General features: G+C 47.8%; 1 protein-coding gene across 3 annotated transcripts; it reads right to left on the minus strand.

The window, feature by feature from the left end:
- Nucleotides 1-336: 336 nt before the first annotated feature.
- Nucleotides 337-20,120, minus strand: STYX (serine/threonine/tyrosine interacting protein). 3 transcript variants are annotated; one of them, XM_075427187.1, is made up of 12 exons: nt 18,918-19,045; nt 18,734-18,776; nt 9,146-9,178; nt 8,241-8,294; nt 7,023-7,120; nt 6,279-6,339; nt 4,877-4,913; nt 4,294-4,333; nt 4,155-4,205; nt 2,620-2,692; nt 1,540-1,633; nt 337-824 (listed from the first exon to the last, which is right to left on the minus strand). In XM_075427187.1, the coding sequence occupies exons 1-12, from the start codon at nt 18,950-18,952 to the stop codon at nt 751-753; spliced, it is 693 nt and encodes a 230-aa protein (XP_075283302.1). In that variant the 5' UTR covers nt 18,953-19,045; the 3' UTR covers nt 337-750. The 3 variants fall into 3 exon arrangements, with proteins under 3 accessions (XP_075283302.1, XP_075283304.1, XP_075283303.1); XM_075427189.1 differs by lacking the exons at nt 18,734-18,776; nt 18,918-19,045 and adding an exon at nt 18,837-18,908; XM_075427188.1 differs by lacking the exons at nt 18,734-18,776; nt 18,918-19,045 and adding an exon at nt 19,864-20,120 and having other exon boundaries at nt 338-824.
- Between the last annotated feature and the right edge of the window lie 3,421 nt (nt 20,121-23,541).

Here is a 23,541-nt window from a genome sequence, read left to right on the forward strand (position 1 = left end):
CTTGATGTGTCTAAAATTGGTAGCTGCCCTCTGTATTAATTGAGCACGTGGCTATTTTATGAAGTGATGAATCAGCAGTCTGTTAAAAGTTTAACTTACATAAAACAAGTAGAGATTTTTAGAACATTATTTTGTCTTAAATTGGTCTCAGAGTGTCAGGCTCAAAATAATTCAGTATATAATGAGGTTTTACACTGAGGTAAAGAGTTAATACTGATCAGATCCCTGCTGTTGCTCCGCTGCCAGCAGCAGAGCATAGTGCAGTTCGTAAAGCACATTTCTATAAGCAGGACCATAACATATACTGAGAACAAGGTGAGTTTTAGCAAACTTTTTCTTTACTAAAGTCTCTTGTTATAAATTACACAAATAACTTTATAAACAAATCCCCCCAGCTTGCATTTTCTTTAAAGTAATAACTTTATATCATACAAATAAAGAAATTTCAAGTATGAAAAGTGCATTATTGCAATAATACCTCTTTGCAAGTCCAAAAATCTTGGTTTAGAATAAAACTGTAAAGTGTAAAAAAGGAGTAAAACAATCAGTGCCATCTATTCATTCAAGAAGTCCAACATCTTAAAAATGATGCTTAGTGTGTTGCAGAGGCAGATTTACATCCGAAAGCAACGTGTAATTGAAAAGAAGCTCTGGGCGCGTTCATCCTTTTGCGTTACTGATCCTTTTTCCCTAGCCGTCTTCACCTTTCTCGGCAGGAATTCACAATACAAACAGTGCCGTCCCCGGAGATCATCCGTTCTGTGCCGCTGCCACTTGCATGGTTCCGAGTTCTTCGTCCTCTTCATGCATTCGCTTTAAACTTCCTGCAAAAGGCAAGAAGAAGGAGGAAGGAGGATGCACCCGAACGGACCAGCTCTAACACCAGCCAGCCGCGAGCAGGGCAGCTGTGGTCACCTTCCTGCAGGGAGCCCACCCTTTGAAGACCTCCAGCTCCTGGACAGCCAGCTGCTGACAGCACTCTTCTTCCCTTGCGCTTCTCCACAGACGAGAACTTGCCTTGAGCCCACCATTTTCTGCACTCTCTTTACACCTCCCCCCAGATCCATTTTCACTGATCTTTACAGGGGTTGCTACTGGCACACCTCGATCTGATTAAGGTAAGAATTTTTACATGCCCTCATCCCTTGTTATCTGTTTAAGGGCACAGCATAACATTTTTTCAGAGCAACTGCCTTAATTTTAAGGGCAGCAATTGTGCCGTGAACACTGGCTGCTCTCAGCCTGACACTCGATTCCCCTAAGGAACTCGGGGTTTTTGTAGGCCGGGGAGAGGCAGGGCCCTTCTCCAGTACGTCATGGAAGCCCAGAGCTTCCACAGGGAAGTTCAACCGTAGGACACCAGAATATTCAAGTGCTGCATTCTGAAGTCTGGACATAGCCTGCACACCAGCTGCAGCCGCCTGCTTCCCAAGCGTCTGAGACCCACTGCTGCTGGGGGTTTGCTCAGGGAGTGCGAAAGTCACCTCGCAAGGGCAGGTAAGAAGGGCGGCATCACCCACGGCAGGAGAGGCTTCTGACCTGTAGTGCCAGGTGGAACTGAGAGGGATCTCTCCAGCTGCAGTGGTGACATCATCTGGATGGTTAATTTTGCTAGATAGATGGCTTCATATTCCTGAAAAAAGTTTAATAATACATGTTGCTATTAACTTGGCATAACGCTTTGTAAGGATGAGGAGGACTAATTCAGGGAGCTCACTAGGACGGGCTAGAGAGTATCTTCTAGTCAGGCAGAGCTTTTGGAGGAGGAGTGCGCTCTGTTGCTGTGGCGTGAACGACAAAACTGTCAGGAAGACAGAGCAAAAGGAAACTTAAAGGAAGGCAAGAAATGGCTTTAAGAAAGAGTAAACTTTCCTTAAAAAAAAAAATTCTGTGAGGCTGTTCAGAGAACTCCTTGTTTCCAGAAGGCTGTTCAGACAACCCACACCGAGGATACAGCAGCTTCAGAGATCTGTGACAAGGACAAACCACACGCGGCCTTGAAGCTGCGTTCTAGTGACCTGTCATGCTCAGTGCTACACAGCGACTCCTCACAGGAGCTACTTTAAATTAAAAAAAAAAACAACACAAAAACACAAAAGACCACACACAAACGAGAAAACCAAACGGAGGAGCTATTCAGCCATCTTGCTGCCAGCCACCTAAGTAATCGCAGAGATGCTGCGAGAGCGTTTCAACGCACGTTCCTGACGTCTGCCCACCATTCACCCAACAGGCTCCCGCAGTTTGGTCAGGAGACTTCAGGCAGACTGGTGAATGTCGTTCCCTATGAACGCAAGCAAGAAGCATCACCGACGTGTGCTGCAGCACTCACTTGGCAGTTTCCTTAGCCACCAGCTAAGCTGTTCCAGAGCCTCTTACTGCACAAAACAGGGGGTTTATTTCTCCTCCATTCCCAGATTCGCTTGTCTAAAGCTCAAGTCTAACGAGCTAGGGTAGCCACTCTTCTTCCTCCCAAGCTCTGCTATGGCTTCTGACATTCACCTGAAGCATGCTTACACAGTAAATGTTAAGGCAAAGTAGAAACAGCTGTTTTGCAGGAAGCCAATTCATCAAATCACTTTGGAGTTATAACCAGAAAAAAAGAAGAAAAAAAGTCACCTGAAGTTGATGGACAAATCCAGCATTAGGATTAATACAGAATCGTCTTTCTTGAACGTACGTAAATGCATCCCTTAACAAGAGGAGAGAGAAAATACTTCAGTGGCAGGCAGACCGTGACAAAAATCTCCGTGGTTTTCAGGACTTCTTCCTATTACCAACTCTTAGGAAATACACAGCCTCCAAACGCTCCTCAGAACTGGGTTGTACAACTCCAATTGTTTGGGCAAAATCGGAAGCAGGAGGCGTAACACGCTGTCTGCCTGCCCCCACCTCCAGTCCTCAGCTTGCTGTTTGCAACACGCTGCTTACAACAGGCTCTTGGGGCCTCTCCTACAGCTTTGCAGCGAGGCGTCAATCTGCGTCAGCTGGCATCCTGCTCCCGTTAGCAGCAGGTACCTGCTTCTTAAAGGAGGGATGCAAACAAACCTGCGGTGGAGTGAAATGCAATAATCTGCCCCATGTAAAGCCTTCAGTCCGTAGGTACGACTGGCCTATGCATCACAGAATCCCAGCATGGCAGGGGTTGGCAGGGACCTCTGTGGGTCACCCAGCCCAACCCCCTGCCCAAGCAGGGTCACCCAGAGCAGGCTGCACAGCACCGCGTCCAGGCAGGGCTGGAATATCTCCAGAGAAGGAGACTCCACAGCCTCCCTGGGCAGCCTGGGCCAGGGCTCCATCACCCTCAGAGGGAAGAAGTTCTTCCTCATCTTCAGCTGGAGCTTCCTCTGCTTCAGTTTGTGCCCATTGCCCCTTGTCCTGTCGCTGGGCACCACTGGAAAGAGTCTGGCCCCGTCCTCCTGACCCCCACCCTGCAGATATTTAGAGGCATTTCTAAGGTCCCCTCTCAGCCTTCTCTTCTCCAGGCTGAACAAGCCCAGCTCCCTCAGCCTCTCCTCATAGGAGAGATGCTCCAGGCCCCTCAGCATCCTCGTAGCCCTCCCCTGCACTCTCTCCAGTAGCTCCTCATCCTTCTGGAACTGGGGAGCCCAGAACTGGACACAGCACTGCAGATGGGGCCTCACCAGGGCAGTGCAGAGGGGGAGGAGAACCTCCCTCGCCCTGCTGCCCACACTCCTCTTGATGCACCCCAGGATCCCATTGGCCTTCTTGGCAGCCAGGGCACACTGCTGGCTCATGGTCACCCTGTCGTCCACCAGGACACCCAGGTCCCTCTCCGCAGAGCTGCTCTCCAGCAGGTCCACTCCAGCCTGTACTGGTGCCTGGGGTTGTTCCTCCCCAGGTGCAGGACCCCGCATTTGCCCTTTTTGAACCTCATCAGGTTCTTTTCTGCCCAACTCTCCAGCCTGTCCAGGTCTCGCTGAATGGCAGCACAGCCTGGCGGTGTATCTACCACTCCTCCCAGTTTGGTGTCATGACTGTTCATTTTCCCTCCAATATTATTATTCACGTACTCCACAAATTAAAAGATGAATACCTACAGACGTACTGGACTTCTTACCTGCACTAAAGTACTCTCTCACTTCAGCCTTTTCGGACAAATGGTTACCTGCACGACCACGCTCTGTTCTTACCTGTACTTCACCCCAAATGTTTCCATTATGTATGCAATAACTAAGGCAGCACTGAAAAGGAACAGAAAAAAAATTAGTAAAATATATTTCCATGGTCTGAAAAAAAAAAATTTAATAAGCAGGATGGGTAGTTTCCTACCTTCTAGAAATCCCTGCATTTCCATGGACAAGAACTTTTCCTGAGAAGGGAAAAAAAAAAACACCCATACTTTTAGAGACTGAAGAAAATTCTTTGAAATTTAGTTTTTCCTTATTACAGAGAACTACCCAGCAGCAAGGTACATCCTAAGAATAATAGGTGTGTCTCGCTTCAGATTACTAACTACACTCTGTCCATTCCTGCCCTGGATACCAAAGCACAGACTCCTGCTCCTCCAAGGGTGCTGAGTAACAGAATCTGCATTCCGGGACCACAGTGCACATTTAAGGCCCTACCTTAGAGAAGGGACAAGAAAACCCTCATGCACATAACCCAGTCATGTTTAAAGCGAAAAAACCCCCACCCAGATACACAAAGAGGTTTGTTTTCTAGTGAGAGGCAAAAGGAAAGGGGAACACTTTGCTGTGAACTTGTATGATTTAGTTCAAGTCAAGCACAATAAAACACCAAATTTAAGGAAACCTCTTCCTTAAGAGCCTCTAATACGCACCACTGAATTAGTTTTAAAGCTTTAACAACAACGTATTAATAAATGAAGGAAAAAAGTTAATATGATTTTTACCTCCACTTTGTAAACTTCCATCAATAAATTCTTTAGTCTAAAAAGGAAAAAAAAGTTACACGACTCAAAGTTTCAGATTATTTTAGATGTTACAGCACTTTGCATTTATATTTGGTAGAATTTTTGTATCAGTCTTTATATACAGGGACAAGAACGCACTCTGTCTATAGAGACTCAGACATCACTTCAGCTGGACACTTCTACTTCTTCTGTACTTTTAACTATCCATAAAATTGTCTGTCAAAAACTGAAGTGTGAAGTCAGAAACAAAAATGCCTAAGAATCCAGTACGTGTGCCTTCTACAATCACTACGTCACATTATGCTGCTGTAACAAAAAGTCACTTCCAAACTCCTGTGCTGAACAGCTGGGGGGAAAAAAACCCCAAACCCCAAACCCACACCTCACAGCACCAGTATGGCTTGGGCCGCTCTGCTGACCCTTGAGCCTTCCTAGAAGTTCTCCAGTGGTATCTGCAGTTGTAAAAATAGCTCTAATCCATCCATAAGGCAAGACGTGACGTAGTGAGGCCTGTGGAGTACTGCCTGGTTGAAACAGCTCATTAGCTGAAAAACCAAAATGGAAATAATTTATTGTTTGGTTTAATAACCAAAACACGCCGACCCAGAGCTACCGAGATGTCAGTAACTGTGAGGTTCACACAGGCGATGATCAAAATGTGATCGGAAGGCGCTGGGCTTCAGGAAAGCCGCAAGCCAGCAACTGATTCACCGCCGTGTTCTGCAAAAACGTGACTGCCTCTGCCACACGAGGGAAGCCAGAAGAGCTTTTTGGTAGTTGGGGTTTTTTTGGGGGTGGGGGAAGAACAAAATTCTGTTGCAAACTAGCCTAAAATAAAGATACAAAACCATAGCTCAAAACTAAGGGTTTATTCTATTTCCAAAGGTCCGTGTGTAACAGGTACTGTTTACCTTAGAGTTACTTTTTGATTCCTCCACAGTAAACATGTTTCAAGATGCTGTAAAACTTAGTCACACCAGCTAGGTACTATTTTCTCTTGAATTTAATATTTGGTACAAGAGATGTAAATACTCTTGGGCTCCAAGAATTAAGTTTCCTGCAGGCCAAGTTCTCCAGCAATCCCCCGTGCATGAGCATCCCCCCCGACCCAATTTCTCCGAGACCAGCCTTCCCCCCCACCCCTCTCTGAGACCGTAATAAGACCTAGCTCTTACAGCTCTGCCTCAGTTTCTACACTTGTAAAAAGGAGTTAATTACGCTTACTAAAGCGGCTATAGTAAAGGTCACTTAAGAGTTCTCAGCCCTTCCAGGTGCCTCAGGCTGGGTATCCCAGATTGGAAATTTGGCATCTGTCAGTTCAGAAAATTCTCACTGGGCAGCTCCATTCCCACTCCGTTCACATTAACGCACAAATACTTACCATAGGGAAAAATCGTATTATGTTCTCAACTGGATTATCAGCAATATCCAAGACTAAATACCTACAACGAAAACAGCTGCTGTGAGTACACGGTAACACCGAGTTGCTGCCACCGGCACACGCACAGAATCACAGAATCGTAGGGGTTGGAAGGGACCTCTTGTGGGTCATCTAGTCCAACCCCCCTGCCGAAGCAGGGTCACCTACAGCAGGCTGCACAGGACCTTGTCCAGGCGGGTCTTGAATATCTCCAGAGAAGGAGACTCCACAACCTCCCTGGGCAGCCTGTTCCAGTGCTCCGTCACCCTCAGCGGATTCAACCCCGCTGCTCTGCTCCAGCGTGCAGAAGGCAGCCAGCACTGCCCTCCCAGCTTCACTTTCTGGTCTGAGATCAGAACGCGACAGACAAGCAGCCTCCGGGGCCGTCCTCACAAGGGAGCGAGGGAGGAACCCCCTCCAACAGCCCCTGACAACACCTCCTCTCTGAGCGGAAGAAATTCAGATCTAACGGATGCTTCTCACTTGCGGTGTTGTCTGTCTCTAGAGCTCAATGGATGAATAAACTTCAACATTTGGATTTAAGAGTCTTTCTACACCGTAACACATTTTTCAAATACTTTTGACAACGTTAAACTATTTGGAAAAAACACCAACACACACACAAAAAACCTCGTTAATACAGAATAAGGTGATAGAAAGTAAGGTCTTTCATTGTTTGCAGTTCTGCATGTCATCATTTCTCACCTAAATAACTGTTGGAAGTTTGGTTTAATAAAATTTGCTTCAATGTTTTGCCGTATGCATATTACATGGGTTATTCCATGTTTCTGAAGTATAGGTAGCTGTGGAAAAAGAAAAAAAACAGATTTTGTTTAAATTACTGAATCCATCTAGTGCACAGCAGTAAAAAGAAAAGCCATACTTAAATACACAACAGGGCTATATCATGTCCTCAAGGCAAATCCGAGCTAGTTTTCTAATACTCAAAGCACAGCGTGAAAAATTCTGTCTCTCAAAGAGACAAAACAGAACCATCAGGAGCTGCAGGCACAAGCGTTCCCAGCAATGATAAAAAGCCCAGGCAGTACAGGAGGCATTCAATGAACTTGTTCCTCTCTGCCCACCTTTCCCTCAAGCTGCAAGTCCCTGCGTGACGTCGCAATTCCCAGCTAGCAGTGGATTCCTGCCGGAGTCAGACCGCTGGAAGTACGATCCCTTGAATCACCAGGTAAGTCTGCAGACCCAAGCTCTGCCTTAGCAGTGCCTGACCTCACTGCAGATGCAATTTACCTTCTACTGCGTACGTGTGAGCTCCCAGTTCCGATTTGTGCAAAGCAAAGGAAAAGGATTCCCTGCTCGGTAACGTGCAAGTCTCAGATGCTTTACCTTTTTCTAAGAAAAATGATATTCAAGCTTAACTATAAGACTCCATTTTAATACAAAAAGCTCACACATGAATGCTTACTGCAATCAGTGTGCAAGTCACTTCAAACTCACACTTTGCTCTGGTTCGGAAGGAGTAGGTAAAGCCGACCAGCTGAATTAAGAGACCATGCACGTGTGTGGGTACAAATGCCTGCAGAACTTCAAGCCACAGGAAAAAATTTAAACAGTTTTAATTTTTTCCATTTTTCTCCTGCCATAACCCTTCAGCTCCCAAGGCTGTTAAGGAAAACACAGTCTTCTAAGTACCAACCGCCCCAGCAGGTGCCCGAGGCGGTCGTTCAGATGCTCTCTGCGAAGGGGAGGCACCGACACCGGCCCCAGTCAGATAATCCTGCAGGCTAAAAGGACCATCCCATAAACACACCGTGTCTTACTTCTGCTCCAGCATCCTTCATGTTCCAGTTCAGGATTGCAACCAAATTCACACCTATACATAGATAGTGCTTGCACTTATCGCCACAGTAACAAATTACCACAGCAAACTTCCCTTACGAGACACCATTCTGAAAATCATACCTTGCTTTTCATAGCTGAAGAATACGGGCCTAAAAATAACCCAGGTAAAATTTCCTAGGGGGCAGAAAAACAGACATTTAATGCCAACTCCAAATTATTTGAAATAATACAGTGCACTCAACTCAGACTACGGTCACGGAAACAAGTAATTTACATATTAGAGAGATGCGTTGTTAAGTGTCATTTATAACAGGACAAGGGAAAAAAATAGGTTTGGCAGAACAGGAGAAACATGATCTTTGCGCAGGAGATCTTGTTTTGGAACGGGAATCAAGTCCTTTATTTGGACTAAGTTCCAGCTTGATTACTGCATCTTACCCAGCCCCAGATCAAATGAAGGGAACTCTAACTTGGTATACAATCGTGTCTTGTAATTAATTCCAAATCGCTCTCATGCAAAAAGATACACACATGGCAAGTCATCTAGCTTTGGCCTAGTAGTAGGAAAATATCAATTTTTAACCATTTATCTCCCCCCCAATAAAGACACGTAGGTCTGTAGACCTCATCTTGTGCAAAGAATTGGCTGACACCACGGTAGATAAATTTTAATTGTCCATCCTGCTTGAAAACACTTATTTCTAACCAAATCTAAGTTAAAAAAGCAAAGTTCTGATACATTTTTAGCAACCATCTCCTAAAAATATTCACAAAGACAAAAGCGCAGTATTTGGGGGATTCTGAAGAAAGGGGAAAAATTACTTTACTTTTTTGTTAGCACTCGCACACCCAGGATCCAAGCACAGCTCCCCTCTCAGCTGGCAATCCTCACGCATCCCATCCGCAGCGCTGCCCGACCCCTCACCCCTGGAGCTGATTTGGATACCAGCTCTTCTGCAAGGCCCTTTCTGCTTCCTGCGGAATGCACAGTGGGTTTTGACTCAAATGGTAAGTGAGTGTCCTACCTGCATCTCTCTCCTCATGGGATAGGTCCAATCCTGAAAAACGAAATTTAAAAAAAAAATTACATACACAAAGGGAAAAACACATTCCGGCAGAGATCTGTAGGTGCATGTTATATAAAAGAATCAAAATCTACTTTCTGCAGATTGTAGAAGCTACCTGCTACACAACAGGCACATTATGCTTGCTGCTAACTCCCCCCGTGGACACCAGCAACGCTCCAGTGCAACACTATTCGGCAAGGCAACGCGAAGAAACCTCAAGTACTCTACGTCACCAGCGAGAAGCCTGTGCAGAACAGCCGGTGTGTTGTGCGTCCACACCTCAGCTTTCTGCTCAGAAGCTTCCCTCTAGAGTGGGGGTTAAAAAATGAAAAAGGAAAAAAGTTTTAGACCATTCCACACTAGCCACAGAAGCAAAAAAAAAAATCCCTGGATGGCTACATTCCTACAGCTACTGCAAAACCAGTTAGAAGATAACAAGCACAGCAGGTAACTCCCTTAAAATCTACACTGCCTCACCCAATACAGTCGAACTATATTTTGAATATTCGGGATTTAGCTTCAACAATTCCAGAAACTTGCCTTCTCCACGAACGCAGCACGCCATGCAAGTGAGCTTCCGCTTGTCTCCACCCCGGGCAGTCACCCCGGGCAGGATCCTTGCACAGCGAACGCGTGCCGGTGTCCAGGCACAAGGACACGACGCTCCTCGCTGGCTGACGCACAGCGAGCACATCGCACCCTTCCGCCGGATCGCGGAGCCCTTCCCCGCTGGGGAACCAGCCCTTCCCAGCTGGCTATTCGCTGGCATCCAACCCAACCCATCACAACCATCCAGAGCAAACGCCAAGATCAACACTTCCACCGTTGCTCCATTTTACAGAGCTGCCAAAGCTGAACAGCAGAACGCTCAGGCTGACTCTATTCCTGGCTCTCCTTCTTTACAACTCCCACCGTCCTCTATTAACAGGCTCTTACTCATCCTTTGACCCTCACACACGAAGGAGTTGTATCTGAGCTCACAGTTACCAGCTGGAGGAAAAAAAAAAGGAAACAGTCAAACCTATCCAAGTAACCAGACCGCATACATTTATTTACATAACTTTGGTGGTTGCTCCACACACCGGCAGCTAAGAAAAAGCTTTGCCATATGTCTGTCTTGTTATGTTCCAATCTCCTCGAAACTACAAGACCGTTAAACTCTAAATCTTCCACCTCTGAAGGGAGATCAGGATTACACCAAGATAGATCCAGGCCCTTCAACTGCAGCAGTGTCTACCTTAGCACCTGCGGTTGTACCGGTAACACTGATTTTACATTAACTTTCTTTTTTACTACAACACACAAGAAAAACCCAGGGCTTTCCCCAGCCACACACAGTTACACAGGGAGGTTTTGCTAGGTCTTGGTAGTGGAATTCGAAAGGGTTTTAGTATCAGTAAGGTTATTCTGAAAACCACCTGAACTGAATTTGGGACAGCATTTCTGAAGAAGCAAACAAACCATTAAGCCACCCAGAACAATTCTTTGAATGCTACCTAAAATGGTAGTACAAACAGGGAAATCAAATGCACCGAAATGGTCTTTGCTAAAGGCACAGAGAGGTAGCTAAGTTATTTCTGTTTGTTCCAGCTGTAATAATAAAAGCTCCCGGTAGTGGAAAGCAGAAATCCTGTGACAAAAGGATGATGTTTGCAGAACTGTACCCTTTGAAGGCTGACCTAAGAGCGTTTTAGCATAGCCCTGTTTTCTCACTGCATATCCAAAACCACAATTCATTCATCAAAAAGCAAGAAAAACCCAGTTCTGTGCAAGTACAAAAACAATATTAGGAGCAATAAACTCTGAAAAGCTTAAGCTATACTCTAAGAGTATACAAGCGCTTAAGTGGGTTTATTACTCCATCCATATACTTGTAGCATTTAAAAGCCTTAATCTGGAGCATAATGAAAACACAAATTCATCAGTACTTTGGTCAAGGGGATTTAACAATACATTACAAATATTCCTTTCAAACGCATTAGAAGCGGGAAACTGGGTTAGGCACAACAGCTGTAAGCTGTGCAAAATCAGCAGGCAAGAATTTAGCAAGATGCAGTCCAAAGGAAACCAAAACCCAAAAGACAACAGATGCCACAGATGTTCTGAACGAGAAAAAAAAAATGTCAGTATTGGAGAACACTGAAGGCCGATATCTGGAGCCAAGAAGACCAAAAGGTAGAGTTTCCAGTGGGATTCAGTCTGCAAAATAAATATCTGAAAGATGATGTATAAAGAAAACATTTAACCCAAGACAAGTACACAAGTTACAGAAACAGTCATTCTGGTGGTCTCCTGACAGCCCTTCAAGGCTTTTAAAGCTAACAACACAAGATTATTCAAGTGTTATGCAAAAATATCTAAATATACGTATATATTACTGTAGACTGAACCCAGGCAGAGGTCTCATCAACCATGTTTTCCACACTGTCTGAAGCACCCACAGAGTAATAACGACTGAAAATTTCTCTTTTTTATCAGACCAGATAGAGGAATTTTTCTAAGAAAACAGCTGATGATGCCAGAGCTGGACAGACCAACAGCTTTCCTGGCTGCTCAGTAGTTGGTAGGTTCTACAAAAAGTGAAAACACTGGAAGAGGTTATCTTCAATACTCAGAACACACAAAAGTGAAGAGAAGGAATGCAAAAACAACCCCACTCAGAATCCCAAATTTTTAAAGCACTACCTAAGCACTTCAACTACTGCCCCAGAATGGAGCCACCAGCAAGGGAAAAGGGAATAAAGCACATTTCAAAGCCTCCCCTTCCCCACCTACAGCCAAACTCTAGCTGAAATAAACTGAAGATATGAATGAATAGGCGAGACTTGCCTACACTACAAAGCGCTTCATGGTAACCAGTATCCAAACTACACCAAGAATTACTCTGCCAACAGTTATCTTGTCAATATTTTACCAATATTTTGCCATTGCTACACCTATTCATCTTTAGAAGAACAGTTTATTGGCAAAAAACACGCCACCTTACACTGACACATGCAAATGCACACGCAGAGGGACTTTGTCCTGAAAGAGTGACCTTGGCTAGGACTTCAACTAATTAAAAAATTGACAATATGAATTTTGTATTAACAGCCCTGGCACTGAGACTCATCTATGCTCAAGATCTGCACAACAACAAAGACCATGGTTTGAAACACAACGTACCCCGTGCCATCTGCGTATGCCTCACCAGCAGGAATGCAGTGAGCCGGACACACAGTGCCATCGCTTACCTGGTCCCCACCTGACAGCTCGCGTCTGAAGACCCATCTAACGTTCACACGGAAAGGTACAGCCTGGCCAGTCTTTGCCGCAGCTCAGCTTTGGTTGAAAGGCAATCTGCACTGCTGCACTTTCATTATTATGGTAAACTGCCGCTGCCTTGTAATTAGTAGAGCCTGCAAACCACAAACTACCCTTGATGAAGCAAGAAGCTCTCAAAGGTGCTGAAAATACCACCAGTAAAATAAATCATAGCAGTAGTTTACAGAAGGAGAATCCAACATCAAGGAGCATCTTCACTTGACTTCTAGCTGCTGCCCCTGATCTGCTCAGATCACTGGCCATTACCACCACCTGCAATGACCCCCTCCTTGCCTTCAAGACCATTACTAAAGGTCCTTTTGAAGAGCTGCACACAACTCCCAGTAAAACCTTCCTGACCACTCCAGGTTTCTGACCCTTTTCCAAGGCTCAGACAGCTCTTTTGTTGCTGATTAATGGCATCACTTACCCCTCTGTAGAGATTTCTCTCCCCATCACAATTAATCACAGCAACACTTCTGCACGATTGATCGTTCCTCGTGTGCCTCAAAAATCTCGGGCTGTCAGAACCCTCTTCGCTAAACTCGTTTCCCTGTCTAGAGTAATATTCATACAAGCTGTAACACTCAAGTCTCTCCTCCAAAGCCGGTACAACACTCTTCCACAAGCTGTGAAATCAAAGCCAAAGACAACTGTTACGGCAACGACAGCCACGCATCCTGCTGACCTGCTTCAGTTCCTTCATCTGCTCTGGCCAGCTGATCTCTTGCTTATAACTCTGCAGAGTAAATTAAAGTTACAGCCAAACAGTGTTATATCAGAACAGTCAGAGGGCATGATTATATGAACCGCCAACACGACTATCACCCCCCCTTACCAGGCTGCAGCTTAGATTGTGGATGGGTCCTGATCCCCTAACAATTACCTTGACACGAGAGTTTTAGGCTTAATTCTGAGGCAGTTTTAAGGCTAATTTACAAAATTAAACAAGCTCACATCTCAGTTTTGAAAGCATTCTGGACAATATTTTGAGGAAAAAATCTCCCAGCTGATACAGCCTACCAAAACAGGAGGAGAGGAGACTTTATCTTTAAAGACTTGCATGAAAATAAAGCTAATTACACCAATGGACTTTGTAAAATGGAACAAACAATTGTAAAAAGAAATAATGAAATAGTAAAGCAGTAACAGAGTCATTTACCATCTTTTCATCAGAAAACAAATGAAGTACTGAAAATATATTCAAGAAAAATATTTGCGTTTTACTGAACCCTGTCATGTCTATCACTGTGAAGCACGCTACTTTAAGGGCCTCAAAATTAGTTACAAGCGAGAATGAAATGAAAGGCTCTGTCTTCAGTTTCAGTCATGCTTCATGATCTTGGCTAGCTATTCCAGTCAGAAGCAGGTTTTTTTAATATATATAAATTTTTATATATATATATATATATATGTTGTGCTCAGCTGCTGGCTGGGGTTAAAGCACCACACAGATGCTCGCTCGCTCCCCTCAGCAGGACGGGGGAGAGAATTGGAAGGGTAAAAGTGAGAAAACTGGTGGGCTGAGAGAAGAACAGTTTCATCATTGAAATAAAATATTAATAAATTGTAATGAAAAGGAAAATAACAAAGGGAGAGAAATCAAACCCAAGACAGACAACTGATGCAAACGAGAACAACTGCTCCCCACCAGCCCGTCCCCGAGCAGCGGCCCCCTCGCCAACCTGCCCCCAGCTTTATATACCGCGCATGACGTCACACGGTATGGGGCATCCCATTGGCCAGCTGAGGTCAGCTGTCCCGGCTGCGTCGCCTCCCAGCTTCCCCTGCAGCCCCAGCCCGCTGGCTGGTGGGGCGAGGAACAGAAAATGCCTGGACCGTGCGTAAGCACTGCTCAGCGATAATGAAAACGTCGCTGCGTTATCAACGCTGCTTCCAGCACAAATCCAAACACAGCCCCACAGGAGCGGCTGTACAGAAAATTCACTCTGCCCCAGTCAAAACCAGCACAACAAAACAGAGTCATTTCGCTTGGAAGGGACTTACAATGATCATTTAGTCCAACTGCCCGACCACTTCAGGGCTAAATTTATTTTTTTTCCAGGTAGAAGTCCTAGTGCAAGCATATAAAACAAAAAAAAAAATTAAGCCTAGTCTATTTGTTCACTCCAGCATCCCACTAACGAGAACAGAGCTATACTGACAGGGTGAGGACAGCTTGGACAGCCCGGCTACGCCAGCAGCAGCTGGTTGGAGGGTGAGGTTACATCCCCACCCTCGCACGGTCAGCTAATCCTACGGTCACCATGCTATAATGGCCCCAAACTAGCAGCTTTTTTAGCAAAGCTGGTTGTCTACCAAGTAAGCTCCCTGCTCCAGGTCACCACAGGTCAGACAAGCACCAGGACAAAAATGGTGACAACGCTGGACGGCTGGAAGCAGAGGTGAAGCCGCTTTTTGACAAAGCCAGCTCTTAGCCGGGCTGTGCCGTCACAGCAAGTGCCCCCTCGGTCCCAGATCCCACTCCGGTCAGTCTCCACAGTGGCAAACGTGGGCTGGGAAGCGGCGTTTAACAGCGTTTTCTGTGTATTTGTAGGGTGCTCAGACAACGGGAAGTCCTCGCCATACAGACATTTTTGATTTTCAAAATACAAAGGAACACAAAAGCAGGAAGGAGGAGAGGGAAAACAACAGCAGGTGGGAACGGCAGAGCGCACAGAGGAAGGAAGAAGCGGACAACGGGAAAATCAAGGTTATTTTGGCAAAGAGAAACACCAGTCCAGGACAAGGATAAAAGGTAGACTAAGGCAACTAAACAGAAACTAGAAACATAATATAGATCAGAAATAAATGTTTCTTCTTCATCCCATTCTGTAACTTTGGTTCAAAAGCTACCCCTACCAGCTCATTAAACACCAATTAGCACACAGGTTCGTCAGCACTGCCTTCCATTAAAGCACTACAACGCAGTGAAGGCAGGATTCTTCAGCTCGTACGAAGCACATAACCAAGTGGTGAGACTGCCACACGTTTTGTATTATTTCCTTTCAGACAGATTTGCACAGAAGCTGAGACTCCTCTGAATTTTGTCGTAGTAGTATCTCTCCTGCATTCACCCCACAGCTATTTGACCCACTACAAGGAAAAGTCTTGATGATTCACCTCTTATGAAGAATTTGTAGAATGTGCACTAATGAACAAGTTTTACCAGTAACTGGTAGGGAAAAAATTCAGATTATGATGATAATTGTTTATAATGGTAAAAGTATGTCCTTTTTCATGCCCTCCCACACCCCCCCTTTCATTTTAACTACAGCCTATGGAGTTGGGCCACATAGAGAGAGCCAAGGACCACAGAGGTCTCTTCAAAAACCTCCTTCAGATAAAACCCCCGTGCTTGAAGTCCCCAGCTCTACAAGCTGCTCCAGTCGTGAGCCCCCTTCTCGCCTGTGCGGATGCCCGTGCACCCCAACAGCCTCCCCACGGCTGCCAGGCGATCACACCCGACACGGCTGCTCAGCTCCCGCTGCCACAGAGCGCTTCTGATACACGCAGAGTGGCCTGGTAGTGTCCCACGGAGTCAGGATCAGAATCTGGCACCTGATTTACATTTCCCAGCATGACATCGCATTTGGTTTAAATTTCTTTTGCTCTATTATGTGGGCAGGTAAAATAAATATTATAATGCAGGCTTCCTACTTATTTTATGAAGTCTGCAAAGGAGGGGAATCACTACATTTGTTAAGGGGGGTTGGGTTATTTGTGTTTCCTATCAAAAGTAAGAGTAAAAAAGCTCAAGAAATTTGTTCCAACTTTAGATGGACTGCACTACTGCGTAGTTTAAAAACCAGTCAAAAATACATTAGCATTTCAGACTAAATATAGCTGTCAAGAAATGCACACTGCTTCAAAAATCACGTGGTAAAGACAGCTCAGTTTTTACACACATAATAAAAAGGCAAATATGATTGCTTAGTCAATAAGCCGATAATTCTATTACAAGAACCATGGAGAGTCCTAAAAAAAAATCTAAATACATCATGAATACTAATAAACTCAGCCTGCTGGCAAGTAAATATGCTAATGTTTTAACAAAAACATGAAACAGTAACTATTGCTGTGCTGCTATTACATACACCCTAGTGCTATTCTTTTTTTGTTTGTTTAAAATTTAATAGGAAAATAATTCCCATTAAATTCCTTGAATTATTCCAGTCTTTGGTCACCATCTTTCCAAAAGTGCCAGGATGTCTCTGCACTAACATGCCAGCACACACTAACTGTTGTTAACAGGTCTTTAGCCACACATGTTTCTACTGGAGAAAAAAAACAAACCCAGCACATCTCAAAATTAAGGAAGTTTGAGACCTCATCTTGGAAAATGTGCCAATTTTAGAAAAACAAACCATAAAAATCTAAGCTTAGAAATGGTTTCCGTGCCATGTACGATCACTATTACTCAGAAGACTTTGACATATTCACTCCCACCAGCCTGTAAAAGAACAGGTAGAGTTTACAGACTTTGAAGGCAGATACCAGAAAAGCTTTCCACAAGTGGCGAGTTACATGTTGACCATCCAAAAATTCAAAGCAGAAAACGCTCAGCCGGCATAAGGACCTGTAAAAAGCAGTTCACCTTTAACTGCCATAGTCTCACCAGCGAAAGACGGCAGCTGGTTTATCCCAGACCGTGTGAGCTCATCCTGCAGAACTGGACAACTCACCCAGCCCGCAGCCGGCACAGGGGAGCGGACTGGAGGCAGCACTGACACAGCCGGGTACCGAAGCGCGGCAGACGCCTGCGAATACCCGCCTGTGCTTGACCTATAACAAACACAGCTTCACCACCTGAACGAACTTTAACTATACACAAACTGCAGGGGGGGTGAAGAAAAAAAGGTGACACATGTCACAAAGAGTACTCAGGAGAATGAACTTCTGGTCCCCCAGTTCCTGAGATGGTATTGGAGTGGGAACACAGAGCAGGCACAGCTCTCTCCAGCAGATAAATATCACCAGCATTCCTTAACGCAGCATTTCACAAGCTCCAAAACGAACCCACAGCAAAGTAGTTTAAAAATCCAGCAATTTTCAATACTTTGGACAGATTAGGGACATTGCAAACAATCTACAGGCCAGAAAACGGAGCTATTTGTCTAGAGCGCATTTCTGCGCCCTGCCTAAGTCAACCCAACCCCCTCAACACATAGCCTTGCCCGCTCTCTGACTTCCCCTTGTGCCAGCACTAGGGAGCGTGAAGTTGTGCAGTCCACCAGATCAGCTCACTGACTTGGCTTTTTTTTTTTTTTAATTATTATTATTTAAGCGATTGCATGGTTACTAGTGTCAGCTGGGAGAAGGGAGCTGGGGGATGGCAGTTAGATTGCCTAAAAACGACCACTAAGTTGCACTTACTCCTGAGCAGCCTACATCATGAAGTAAACCACGGATTCCCCAGGTTCTCTCTCCTCCCCCCCCCCCCCCATAATATCTTGAAATCAAATCTACCAAGACAGCATTAAAACACACACAACCAACTTCCTGAATTAATGTGAGAGAGTGCTCCTCATTAAAGAGCCTCCTCACAATAACACACAGGAGATGATCTTCAGCTTTCCATGAATAACTACATTTCGTGGGCTGAATGATTTTAGTTTACTTAGTTTTCTTTTCCAAAGCGTCTTCCTAAGGACTGGGCTGAAGGCCCAAGACTGAAGTCTCTCACTCTTTGCTTAAGTTAGCTCCACAAGAACTCCGACATTCTCACTGGCTTTAATTTTTCTGTTTCTCCCAGATATTCTAACTGTAGCGTATTTAGATCAAGTCAGACACAAACGTAAGGTGCTGAAAAAAAATTAAATTTTTTAAAAACAGTCCTTGAAATTCTCCACGTGAAGTTCTAACATTCTATACATTATGCTAGTCATAGAATCATGATGTGAGCATGGAAAAAAAACCAAAAAATAGAAGCCACTCCAAAGGACACTGTATTATAACTTCACTTTTCATCAGCTGAGAGTTGTTAGACTGGCAGTGACCTCTGTTTTTAAAACTATTTTAACCGCACACTCCGTTTTAGCCATTCTAGTTATAAACTGGTTAGAAAAGCCACCCAGCGTAATTTAGTTAACCATTTTCAGAAGTAACTGTAGACAACAGGATTGGTTTCTCCAGAAAGAAGAGATATTTAAAAAACAAACAAACTGTAAACCTCACAGGGTGGTATATAATTCATGTTTAGACACAAACTGATCACAACTTTCTGAAACCAACCAAGCTTACTTGTAAACACCTCCGCAGCTCTGAAGTGAAGAGGGTATTCAATCTGGGCAACAAAACCAAAAAAAAAAAAAGCATAAGAACGTCTGCCTTTCAGGTAACTTACCACAATAACAGCACTCAGCAACAACTCCATTAAAACAGAAATAAATGCTGATGATTACAAAGCACGCAACAATCTACAGACCTCCGAGGAGCTCGGACACCATCGGCTTCCCACATGAACGCTGTGACATTTTGGATTAAGCACCTGACGCTACCCAAGCGGGACGCTGAGGGCTGTCTGTGCCACACAAACACCCCGCCAATATCCAGGGTCCCAACGGAGGAGCTGAGCCAAGCCCAGAAATCAGACACCGCGCCGACCCGACTCCTCCGACGCCGGGCAGGGTGCAGCTCAGCCTCGGCAGACGTTGCCACCTGTCTTGGTTCGGTTCTCGGACGCCGTCAAAACGCCTCCCCGACAGACTCACCCGGGTGCCAGCTCGCTTCTCGAGTATCTGCGAGCTAGCAGACACCAACTGGAAGGGGACGCGCGGGTACTCGCTGCTAGCGGCTCGCCACCCTTCTGCGTGGAACAAAACCAAGGGGCAAGACGGCGGCAGACGGACGGGCTGGCAACCGTAGAGAGCGGGAGCGACCCACACAGCGCGGAGCAAAAGGGCGGCGAAGAGGCCAAGCGAGGAAGAGGGGACACCCCAGACAGCGAAGGCCACCATGGGAGGGCGAGAGCCGAGGGAGCGAGGTCAGGCCAGAGGAACCGGGGTGAGGGGGCTGTGCTGTGCCAGCCCCCCAAGCAGGGGAGAAGCGGGAGGGAAGCGGGGCTGCCATGGCAGGAGGCCGAGGACAACGGGCAGGACCGGAGGATGCGGTCGGCGGGCCCGTGGAGGCGGGGGGGGGGGCACAGGGCTGAGAGACCCCCCCGAGGGTCTCAGCAGTACGGCCCCGGCGGCGGTCAGCGAGGCCTAGGCGCGGGGGGAGCGGGGAGGGCGGACACCCCACGGCGGGGAGGCCGAGGGGGGACGGGGCCCGCGCCGGGGCCCGGCACGCAGGAGGCGGGCGGCTCCCCTCAGGCGGGGCCGGGGCGGCGGGGCCGGGGCGGCGGGGCCTGGCAGCTCCCCCCCCCCCCTCACCTCAGAGTCCTCTTTGGCCTGCGGCAGCGCGGGGAAGGCCGGCTTGGCGAGCTCCATGGCCGGGCGCTCTCCGGGCGGGGCAGGACCCGGGCAGGGCGGTTATTTGGGCAGCGGGGCCGCGGGCTCCGGCTCGGGAGCGGCGGCGGGAGGAGGCGGAGGAGGCGGCGGCGCGCTCAGCCGCTCGCGCCCGGCCGCCATGCTGCTGCTGCCGCTGCCACCTCTTCCCTCCCTCCTCCTCCTCCTCCTCCTCCTGCCGCCGCCGCTCCCCCTCCCTTCCGCCGCCCGCCCCCGGGCCCCGCAGCAGCACCGCCTCCGCTCCCGCCCCGCCACCACCGCTCCGCCCTCAGCGGCTTCCCGCTCGCCACCCCCACCCCCATCTCCTCACAGCCCCCCCCCCGGCTCCTCACCGCCCCCGGGGCTCTTCACAGCCCCCGCCAAGCGCCGCGAGCTGCCCCGAGCGCGTTAATTAACTCCTCGCAACCCCCAATTAGCGCTTGCTCAGCCCGCCGGAGCGATCGAGGTGCGGGTTCTCCGCCCGGCGCCTCACGCCCGGGCGCGCTCCCGGCCGTGAGGCGGCGGCCATTAACGCTCCAGCCAGAGCCCTTCTGCCGGGCGCCTGCCACCTCTCCCTCCTCGCACGCAGGGCAAACCACCTCCATTTCGTACCCAGCGTCAGATTTTAGCCTGCCCCTCAGATTTTAACCTCGATGCTGCAACCGGGGCCGTTTTCAGCGCCGGCTGACACACCGGTCTTGGGGCAGGAATCTATTCTGCTTCTTGGGGTCCCCCTGCCCCACGCTCTGCTGGACTTGGAGATCTCACCCCAAACTGTTTGAACGTTTTGCTTGTTTTCCTCCTCGAGAAACCTTTGACGATCACGATTCAGCAAGTGTTCCTTCAGCACTGCAATTTCCTTCTAGTGAAAGACGAAAAATGAAACGGCAAAGGACAAAGCAACAGCCCTGAGGAGAAGGACCTGGGGGTGCTGCTGGATGAGAAGCTCAACATGAGCCGGCGATGTGCGCTGGCAGCCCAGAAACCCAACCGTGTCCTGGGCTGCATCCAGAGCAGCGTGGGCAGCAGGGTGAGGGAGGGGATTCTGCCCCTTTACTCCACTCTCCTGAGACCCCACCTGGAGTCCTGTGTCCAGCTCTGGAGCCCCCAGCATAGGAAGGACATGGGTGTGTTGGAGTGGGGCCAGAGGAGGCCACGGAGATGATCCGAGGGCTGGAGCACCTCTCCTACGAGGGCAGGCTGAGGGAGCTGGGGCTGTTCAGCCTGGAGAAGAGAAGGCTGCGGGGTGACCTTAGAGCAGCTGCCAGTGCCTGGAGGGGCCGACAGGAAGGATGGAGAGGGGCTTTTCACAGGGGTGTGCAGGGATAGGACAAGGGGGAACGGCTGTGAACTAAAAGAGGGCAGATTTAGATTAGAGATTAGTAAGAAATTCTTCCCCATGAGGGTGGTGAGGCCCTGGCCCAGGTTGCCCAGAGAAGCTGTGACTGCCCCCTCCCTGGCAGTGCTCAAGGCCAGGTTGGATGGAGCTCTGAGCACCCTCGGCTGGTGGAAGATGTCCCTGCTGATGGCAGGGGGGTGGAACCAGATGAGCTTTAAGGTCCCTTCCAACTCTGACCATTCTATGATTCTATAACAGCAAAAGCGAAGCTCCCTCCTCCAGCTGCCGTCGAGAACAGGAGCAGCGATTGGTGCCATCCCTTACAGCCCAAACTTCAAAAATGAGCTCTGACCATTCCCGGGGCTTCAGGAAACAGTTTGCCATCTTTTACCCTTCTCCATGATAATGCCAGGAGCTCAGCTCACTGTTTACAACACTGTAGCACTCAAAAATGGTCTTTGATTGCATTTTCTAATTGTTCCGAGCATGCTGGCTGTAGCACCCTGACCCAGCAGCTCTGTACGAGCTGCACTCAGAAGGATTACGGTAAACTGAGATCTGCATCTTTGCACTCCTGTCACAGTCACAATAGCAAGTTTTCATACTAACCAGAAAAAAAGGTCAGTAACAACCATTAGCCATATAATCATGAAAATGTTTTTGCCTGTCCTGTTGTTAACTGTTTTACACCTCCCACTACCTGTTTTGCCTCATAGAGACAGGGAAAGACATCCAGCCACAGCTATTAAAGCTGCCAGGGAGATGCTGTTAAGCGCTGTGTTTCCTGGTATGTTTAGAGTTAATCCAGTGTACTTGTCTGTCAGCTGAGCATGCCCAGAGCAATCCAGTTAGACTAATTAGAAGTAGCCAGAAGTACAGCCTAGTACAGTGCTGTTCCAGTCCAACATTCAGATAAGCTGCACAGCGCAGTCAGTCACAGAATCCCAGCATGGTGGGGGTTGGAAGCGACCTCTGTGGGTCACCCAGCCCAACCCCCTGCCCAAGCAGGGTCACCCAGAGCAGGCTGCACAGCACCGCGTCCAGGCGGGGCTGGAATATCTCCAGAGAAGGAGACTCCACAGCCTCCCTGGGCAGCCTGGGCCAGGGCTCCGTCACCCTCAGAGGGAAGAAGTTCTTCCTCATCTTCAGCTGGAGCTTCCTCTGCTTCAGTTTGTGCCCATTGCCCCTTGTCCTGTCGCTGGGCACCACTGGAAAGAGTCTGGCCCCATCCTCCTGACACCCACCCTGCAGATATTTAGAGGCATTTCTAAGGTCCCCTCGCAGCCTTCTCTTCTCCAGGCTGAACAAGCTCAGCTCCCTCAGCCTCTCCTCGTAGGAGAGATGCTCCAGTCCCCTCCTCATCCTCGTAGCCCTCCGCTGGACTCTCTCCAGTAGCTCCTCATCTTTCTTGAACTGGGGAGCCCAGCACTGGACACAGCACTGCAGATGGGGCCTCACCAGGGCAGAGTAGAGGGGGAGGAGAACCTCCCTCGCCCTGCTGGCCACACTCCTCTTGATGCACCCCAGGATCCCACTGGCCTTCTTGGCAACCTGCACGCACAGCCCTCAGCTTGGGACTGACTGGAAAAGAAAAATAAAGCACAGCGACAGATGCCCTTAAGAAAACCAACACCTTAGCCTCCACGGTTTTATTTCTGCTCAGTGATTACTCCAGCAGCTGCAGCAGTCAGCTCCAGGGAGCACAAAGGCAACCCCCGCACGGCCATATTCCAGCCGCGTAAGGTGCACGGCAAAGCCCTGTTCATAGCTCCAGAAGAATCAGGTACGTCACTCAGCAAGCCTAAAGCAGCCCAGGTTCAATGTATACCGAACAGTTCCTGGCTGTATAGAGCAGCTGAAATGGGAGCTTGGAAAGGAAATCCATCTTGCAGCTCTCCCCCACCACCCCAAAAGCTGGCATCAAAACTTCTATATGTCAAACTGCTACCAGTTTCCCCACCTCCACTTAGGTGCTTTTGTCTACAAACTGCCATTGGGGGTAGGAGTTACCGTAAGGGAAGGCAGCAAACATTTTTAAAGACTTGCTTACTTCTTGCCATAATTAAATGCTAGCTTAGCTACATCCTTTTCCTGGACTTCAGCAGCAAAGGAGTAAATAAATACCACTCGTCCTTCCTGCATCCGAGGGAAAGGCTGCCTCCACTTGGTACCTAAGGCAGAGCACTCCAGCGCAGTCCTTACGCCGGAGAAAAGTGCTCTTCAAATTCTGAAGACGCATAGTTCAACTCTCTCCCAGGGTTACAGAGCAGGTACACCAGGATAAG

Source organism: Opisthocomus hoazin, chromosome 7, assembly GCF_030867145.1.
Source record: "Opisthocomus hoazin isolate bOpiHoa1 chromosome 7, bOpiHoa1.hap1, whole genome shotgun sequence".
NCBI lineage: Eukaryota > Metazoa > Chordata > Aves > Opisthocomiformes > Opisthocomidae > Opisthocomus > Opisthocomus hoazin.

Excerpts from the sequence above, each read along its gene's own strand:
- STYX (XM_075427187.1), bottom strand. The coding sequence starts at position 18,952 with ATGTGGGAAGCCGATGGTGTCCGAGCTCCTCGGAG. Across the intron at positions 18,777-18,917 it reads GGTGTCCGAGCTCCTCGGAG|ATTGAATACCCTCTTCACTT; the intron begins GTCTGTAGATTG and ends TTTGTTGCCCAG. Across the intron at positions 4,914-6,278 it reads TAATACGATTTTTCCCTATG|ACTAAAGAATTTATTGATGG; the intron begins GTAAGTATTTGT and ends TTTCCTTTTTAG.